Source organism: Solanum pennellii, chromosome 7 (genome assembly GCF_001406875.1).
Source record: "Solanum pennellii chromosome 7, SPENNV200".
Lineage (NCBI taxonomy): Eukaryota > Viridiplantae > Streptophyta > Magnoliopsida > Solanales > Solanaceae > Solanum > Solanum pennellii.
In genome coordinates this window covers 75043835-75051628 of record NC_028643.1, presented here as the reverse complement: position 1 = coordinate 75051628, position 7794 = coordinate 75043835, and the positions used below count along the sequence as shown (strand labels likewise).

Sequence of the window (7794 nt, the reverse complement as noted above, 5' to 3'; positions counted from 1 at the left end):
CCAACTATACCAACCGCCCCTTTTCTCTCACCATTTTGTACCGTAAGCTACGCCAAAGCAACATAAAGAAACTAAGACAGAGGGAAAAAAAAGTTCCAATCTTTGACAAAGACAGAGAAAAATAAGTGTAAATTTTTGCAAAGAAAAAAAAAAATTTGGTTGCAGTGGAAAAATAAAATCCATTGTGAAGATTCTTTAATTTTCTCTGACAATTAATCAAAAGATAACATGCATATCACGAATTGGGTTTTCTAGCACAATTTGTTGACTTTTTATCAGTTAATAAATATTCTTTCATTTTTGATAAATTATTCTGACCCATAAGCCTTCTATTGATATTTATTGATTTTTGTTTTCCAATTTTGGTATTTTGGAAAAAAAAATAAATAAATTGGGTTTGAACTTTTGTTGGCAGCTATGCAAATGGTTGGAGATGGAAATTTTTCTGTTTTCTCAGCTGAGCAGAATCATTAGTGGATGGCTAGAGATTCACAATTTTCAGGGGAAAAATCCCATCTTGAAGTGAGTTTTTTTTTCCTCTCCTAATTAGTGGACCACTTGTATGGTTTTTCCTCTCTTAGCAGGCTGCGTACAATAGACTCTTGTGGTGTGATCGCGTGCGGGAACTTAGTGTACCGGGTTAATGTTATGTTAAATTTAGCAAACATTATGATTATGAATAATAAATTGATGTAAAATAAATCGAATTCCTTGTTAGTTTAACATTGCACAACTTGGAAGGTTTCATGTTTTCTTTCCTTGCTAATCATTCATTGACATTCTATTAACCTAAGTTGCTTGGACTCGGGTGCGTATTCTAGAGGTTGTATTCTTCGGGATCTAAATTTTTAAGATTCGGAAATACATGTGTATGTGTGGTGATTCGGCTAAAAATAATTCAAATATTTAAAAATAGAGTTGTAACCTAAAGTCTCGAGATATTATGTGGATAACTTGAAGAGGAAATAGTGATAAGAGGAGAATCCTTGAAGGAGATTAAAGGAAAATGAATGATATAGAAATTTATATATATGAGGTATTTTATTTTCTTCAATTTCACCTTAGCTTTTGCTTTGATTAAATCTGTCCGCAATTTCTCTGTTGATTTTGGTCAAAGTATCCAAAATAGGTAGACTAGATCGGGTATGGATCCCACACCCACACCCATGTCGTGTCGACACGAGTGCTCCGAGCAACTTAGCTATTAACTACCTTCTATTTCTTTTGATGAATCAAATTAATGTTAATTCATTGAATGCACCAAGTCTGTGTGTAAAATATGAACAAGGAGAATGAGTGGCTCAATTTGAGGAACTTTTCTCATGTCTGTGAAAAGAACATTATATTGTTCTGTCTATTTTAGGATCAAATATCGTAGAGGCTACACCTTTTGGCCTTCTTTTATCTTATCTAATGAAGGAATACTGGCTAAACAGATGGGATCACTAGAAGGAAGAGCGGTACTTCAGCTTGAGGATGAGACTCTTGCGGACTCTAAGCATAATGATAGGAAGACATCTTCTATGGATGCCGCTCCTCAGATATCCGTTTTTGATACTGATACAGATGATGTCAGTTGTAAATGTACGTGGAATAGTATACTAAGGCAGATGCACATAGTTTTGTTCTCCAAGAAGTTAAACCTACTTATTCCGTGTGGTCCTTTAGCAATGCTCGTTGATATGTTAACTGATCATCACGTAAGTTGCAAAACTATTTCCAGTTCGGTATCTTCATTTCTTAAAAGAGCTTAATTACTCAACATTATTTTTCTCTTGTTCTTTTCGGTCATGACTTTTTCAGGGATGGATCTTTTTTCTTAGCTTGTTAGGAATCATACCCCTTGCAGAGCGTTTAGGTTGGGCGACAGAGTAATTCTCTAACTCAGTATCTACAGTACTTTGTATGAGCCGTACATTTAGGATCAAGGGGAATGCATTTGTTGATGGCAAAGGATTTGTCGCCGTTTAATTTAAAATTTCAGAATTAGTGTCTATTAATGACAATAAAATGGATGTTTGGGCTACAACGCATTTACACTTATTCATGCTCCTGTTTTGCTGTATGGATAATTTGGAAAATGTATAGCTTTTAAATTATGGTCTATTAAGTTGATAACGTGGAACTTTGTATTTGAACAATAAGCTAAAGGTGATGGTTTTATGTTATTTAAAGGCTGTTTATAGTATTTACACTTTTCATAATTGATGTTTTTTTTGGTTTTCCATTTATGTAGGCAGCTGGCTTTCTATACAGGACCAACAGGTAATCTTTCTTCATATCATTGATGTACATACGTAATTTTCATATACTTGATTGAAAGGTCAATTTTCTTCTGTATGTGATTGTTTATCACAGGACATGGTGTTGCATTAGAACAATAATCAATCATTCAGTCTTAACTTGCTTTCAATTTAAAAAACTTCATGTCATCTTTGAGCAATCTGCTGTTGTAATTTTGCAGTTGGAGGACTTTTAAATGCAACTTTTGGCAACGCAACAGAGCTAATAATATCAATGTATGCACTGAGAAGGGGTATGATTCGGGTGGTTCAACAGTCATTATTAGGATCAATACTGTCGAATATGTTACTAGTGCTTGGATGTGCATTTTTTGCTGGTGGAATCGCTCATTCTACTAAGGACCAGCTTTTTGACAAGGTAGATTATGTTATTATGCTACCATATCTATATGACCCGAAAGTCAATATCGTTTAGTTCAAATTGTATCTCATGACCACGATAGCAAGTTATGACATTCTCAGAGTTTTCGCTGTCAGGGAATTGCAGTGATGAATTCGGGGTTGCTCCTAATGGCAGTGATGGGCCTACTGTTCCCTGCTGTCCTACATTTTACACACACTGAGTTGCATTTTGGGAAGTCAGAGCTGGCACTTTCCCGGTTTAGCAGCTGCGTAATGCTTGTAGCATACGGTGCATACCTGTTTTATCAGCTGACTAGTCAGAATAGTTTTTACATGCCACTTGCTGAGGTTGGGATTCTTTATTCTCTCTGCACGTTTTTGTGTTTAATGTTGCTGGCACTAGATACAGAATTGGTTGTTGAAACTGGAAAATAAAAAGTATTGGTCATTAGAATAGCTTAAGCCTTACTTCTCCTGTTGAATTTTCTGATAGTATTTCCGTAAGAGTAGCCAATGCATCTGGTAATCTGAAAGTCAAAATTTCCTCTCTAGCCTGAGATAGTTCTTTTGTTTCTAAGCTCCCAATAAATTTGGAGATTTAGATACTGGATTCCTTCTTATTTTCTCTTTTCTGCCTTAAAACACTCGACCAATGAACTGTATCTGCATATAAAATGATGATATGGAATATTATGCAGTCTTCTGTACATTTAATCAATGAGGAAACCAAAAGGTCCTACAATTGTTAAGTCCCCTCTTCAAACCATCCTTTATCCCACACAGGCTATGCTGATCAATATATTTATTAGCTACATTACTCTTCCATTGAGTTTGCTCAGGTTCCCTAAAAGTTTAATAAAATTCAGGAAGGGGGTGAGAATGACGAGAGCCTAGAAGAGGAAGAAGCTCCTGAGATATCAAAATGGGGGTCAATTATATGGCTTTCGATTTTGACACTATGGATCGCAGTCTTGTCAGGATACGTGGTTAATGCCGTAGAGGTAATTTCTTTGTCCTGCTCTTTATTCTCATTTCCGATTTCCATTCTTTGGCATTCTATTGATAGAATCATCTAATTATCAATAACTTGGGGATCGTCCTTAGTCTGTGTTCTTAATCTTTGACACATATAAGTAGCCTAAGACAAACTAAAAAATAATGCTTCTCTGAGTTTCTCTGCCAATAAATTACACAATGTTTTCAGGGGGCATCAGTTGCTATGAGTATTCCTGTGGCATTTATAAGTGTCATACTGCTACCGATTGTTGGAAATGCAGCTGAACATGCTGGTGCTGTCGTGTTTGCAGTCAAAGACAAGCTTGTACGTTCTTCTATCTTTTCTTTGTATCAAAACTAGGGTTTACTATTCTTTTTCTCTACTTACCTGGTGCCGTTACAGGACATCTCTTTGGGAGTAGCAATAGGCTCATCAACGCAGATTGCCATGTTTGGGGTAGGTAATTCAAAATGTTTATGCATGTTAATTACATCAAAGAGAAACTTTAAGAAGCAAGTTACTCTTGAATAACCTCAGATTGGACGTCTCATTCAGGAAGACTCTACCATTAGGCATTAGCTGTAACTGAATATAGATGCACAATCTCATATTTTATCCGCCTTTACTTCCTGGACCATCACATAATAACTTCCACAGAATTTTTTCTTGTATGTTTATTCCTCTTTTATTGTTTGATGCAGATCCCCTTCTGCGTGGTGGTTGGATGGATTATGGGTCGTCCTATGGATTTGAATTTTCAGTTATTTGAAACAGCCACGCTTTTCATGAGTGTCCTTGTTGTAGCATTCATGCTGCAGGTGTGCTCTTAAACTAGATAATTCAGAAGTCTTTCTGGTTCTACTTTTTCCCCATTTCTCTGAGGAGTATTACTTTTGTCTTGTTGATTTCTATGCCGTCTTTTAATTTAGAGTTTGAGGTTGGGGAAAAGTTAAAACTTAATTGTCTTTTCAAATTGCTTGAAAATTACAACATAAAGGCAATATATTTGTTCTAAAAGTTGAAAGTTCTGCAAGTCTTGAGTCGGAGCTTGATCCAGTTAAAATAAATGTCATGTCTCCTTTTCCTCCTTCTCGATTCTTTATTCTTTTCTTCACTTCCGGGATTATGATTGAAATTTAGTTTGCAAGGCTTCCTGCTGTTGAAAATAATTTTTTAATGTTATCCTTTCCTCTTTCTGCAGGATGGAACTTCCAATTACTTTAAAGGACTCATGCTCCTTCTTTGCTATTTGATAGTCGCTGCAAGCTTCTTTGTGCATATAGATCCAGAGGCTATACGTGAGTTATATTTTCTTCGTGAAATTACTATACAGAAGCTCATGATCTTTGATTTATTTACTCTTTTGGTGTCTGTTTGAACTGATAACATCTGTTATTGTTACTGTTATTCTATTCTCTTCTGCTTTGCTTTTGTTTAGTTCTTGAGCACTTCTTCTGTAGTTAAATAAAACAACGGGTTAACCATTTTTGGTCTTGTCCAACGTAACTTTTAGTTGGGGTATACAATTCTTTGGATACCGAAACATTTTACAAAATACACAAAGCATGAATTAAAGAAGAATATGGCAAACACTTGTTTTGGAGTGTACTGATTTTTAGTTAGGCACACACACATAGAATGGCATGCAAACTTTATAAGTAGCAAAATACTCCATAATGATGAGGAAGCGTTAAGTGAATTGAAGTAAGATGTACATGTCTTGAGCCTCTGGAACTAGAAGAAAACATCGTCTAAATTCTTGTCCAAGTTTTTACATATAAGTCGTCCCACTGCTCATCTCAGACAACGAGCTGATTAGGAAATCTAAGGTGAGAAATAGCATCCAGGTAAGAGTTTGAAAAGATCGGATATTCTTTTGCCTTCTTCAGTTCCACTTAATAGCAGCACACTTGGTCTTCCTCATCTTTACGACATGTTAGATGGAACAACAAATGAAACAAGTTTGTCATGTATGATACAGAACCTTTCTTTTCTTGAACATTCTCTCTGTTTTTTCTTGTGTCATCCATACGGGGTACTATATGCACCTTTATAATGGTTATTTACAACTTGCTCGATTTTATTCGACTTGATGATGTTGATTAATTAACTATTGCTTTGTTAGATACATCGTTTTGATGATTATAATACAATACAATGTATCGTTGCTTTGCAGAGGACAAGCCCAAAAAAACATAACAGGTGGTTTCAGATCATGTAGACCTGCTAAAGCTGAAGGGCCATAATACAAATTAGAGTTGCATATATATATAAAAAAAAGAGCCATTTCTTCAAGTTTTGGCCACTCTGAGCTGTATATATTAACAACAATTCAACTGTTGATGATGCTCAGAGTTCTGTATTACTAGCATCTGTGTTCAGTTGAAAAGTATATGTTGTTCTCTTAGTTTTGTGTGGCAGCTGCTGATTTTTTTATTTTTTTTTCGCCTCGAAAATGGCTGGATAGTAAAGAAATTTTTGTGTTATATATTCCTAGTAGGAAAAAAAAAAGAATCTTGTCAAAAGCAGAATGTGTTGTTTTTGACGATGTATCATGAAAGTTAAATCATTCATTGATTACTTTGTAATTTGTAATATCTAAATGATATCTTTTTTTGCTTTTGTAGTTTCACCAAAAGAAAAATAGAAAGCTAAATAATGTATATCCTTTTTGTACTTAATTTTTTCTGTAGGTAAGTCCATACTATAGATTTTAAAATAGAAATAATATTGAAAAAGTAAAAAACGATAGAAATTGATAATTCTGGTCCATGATTTGTGTGTGTGTATATATATATATATATATATATATTAAATCACTCTGATGTTACGGTCATTGATCGGGCTAATTCTTGATAATACCAAGTAAACAATTTTGAAAATTAAGTTAATTAAACACAAATGGTCAATTCATACAAAAAGTCAACATGCCAAACATTATGACATATTTAGGGCTATATATACAAAACTTATCAAGAGATTACTTAGAAGCATAATTATATCTATGGATATAATAATTACATAAAGTAGAAATACAAATATGGCGCGATTCTATGGTACTGTGGGAGATGGTGGGTCGACGTTTGAGGGTTCAGGGTTGATGATAATGGTGGGAATGGTTGTTATGTCCTCTAATGATTTCTATGATCATTTTCGCTTGTGGGGACTCCTCTAACGGCGATGATTGGTACCATCGTGGAGGTGGAGGTGGAGGAGGCGATGGAGGTGGTGGTGGCGGAGGATGTGGTGGTGGTTGTGGTGGTGGCGGTTGTGGTGGTGGTGGTGGAGGAGGTGAATAAACTCTTGTTGTAGTTGTGGAGTCAATAGCTTGTTCTTGGATATATATTGATTTTCTTTTGGTTTGTGAAGTTTAGAGTCCAAGTAATTAAATTGTAATGTGTACATATATATGCAATCCATTATCTTTATATTTGTGAAGAGTCGCTTTTATTTGTATAATAATCGATTGTAAATTGTAATTGGTGATAGATGGGCAATATAATTAAGTAATCGGTCATATAATTCCACATTTGCGATATGGAGTATAGAAATATTGATTTCTCTCTTTTCGATTTTCTTTTATTTGGTAGCTAGCATGTGTCTCATTTTTGCATTTTAATCCCCCCATCCCATATATTTCTAGAATATAAATAGGGAAAAATGATAGAATATGTTTCAGTCAACGGATCAGGTCCATAATAACTCAACAAGAATAGTAAAGAAGAGTAAGCAATAATGAGAACACGACACAAGCAGTTTATGTGGAAATCTCCTTACTCAAAGGAGTAAAAACCACAATCTGTCACATAAGATTTTCAACTGTTTTCACTAATCTCTTCAAGCAAGAATGAAACACAGTTACAACCAAAGTGAGAAGAAGTTATTAATCTCACAACTAAGTAATAACTCTATTACTTACTGAGCATAAGAAGATATCACACTACCCACTAAGTTATTTAACCTAGATAACTTAGACTTCAACTAAGCAGATACAACACTGTTCACTAAGCTATCTAACGCTAGATAGCTTAGACTTCAACTAAGCTGATACAACATTGCCCACTAAACCACCCAACTCTAAGAGTTAGAATTGACTAAGAAAATACAACATTGTCCACTAAATCAGTCAACCTTAATTGACTTAGAATTTTA

General features: G+C 34.8%; 1 protein-coding gene across 2 annotated transcripts; it reads left to right on the top strand.

The window, feature by feature from the left end:
• On the top strand, positions 1-6268 carry LOC107024290 (vacuolar cation/proton exchanger 3-like). 2 transcript variants are annotated; one of them, XM_015225241.2, is made up of 13 exons: positions 1-278; positions 416-522; positions 1437-1700; positions 1804-1871; positions 2237-2265; positions 2465-2661; positions 2781-2993; positions 3512-3646; positions 3850-3966; positions 4045-4098; positions 4344-4460; positions 4844-4940; positions 5819-6268. In XM_015225241.2, exons 2-13 carry the CDS (start codon positions 478-480, stop codon positions 5839-5841), a joined length of 1359 nt encoding a protein of 452 aa, XP_015080727.1. In that variant the 5' UTR covers positions 1-278; positions 416-477; the 3' UTR covers positions 5842-6268. The 2 variants fall into 2 exon arrangements, with proteins under 2 accessions (XP_015080727.1, XP_015080729.1); XM_015225243.2 differs by having other exon boundaries at positions 2-127.
• Positions 6269-7794: the final 1526 nt, after the last annotated feature.

Excerpts from the sequence above, each read along its gene's own strand:
- LOC107024290 (XM_015225241.2), top strand. The coding sequence starts at position 478 with ATGGCTAGAGATTCACAATTTTCAGGGGAAAAATCCCATCTTGAA. Across the intron at positions 3,647-3,849 it reads ACGTGGTTAATGCCGTAGAG|GGGGCATCAGTTGCTATGAG; the intron begins GTAATTTCTTTG and ends CAATGTTTTCAG. Across the intron at positions 4,099-4,343 it reads CGCAGATTGCCATGTTTGGG|ATCCCCTTCTGCGTGGTGGT; the intron begins GTAGGTAATTCA and ends TGTTTGATGCAG.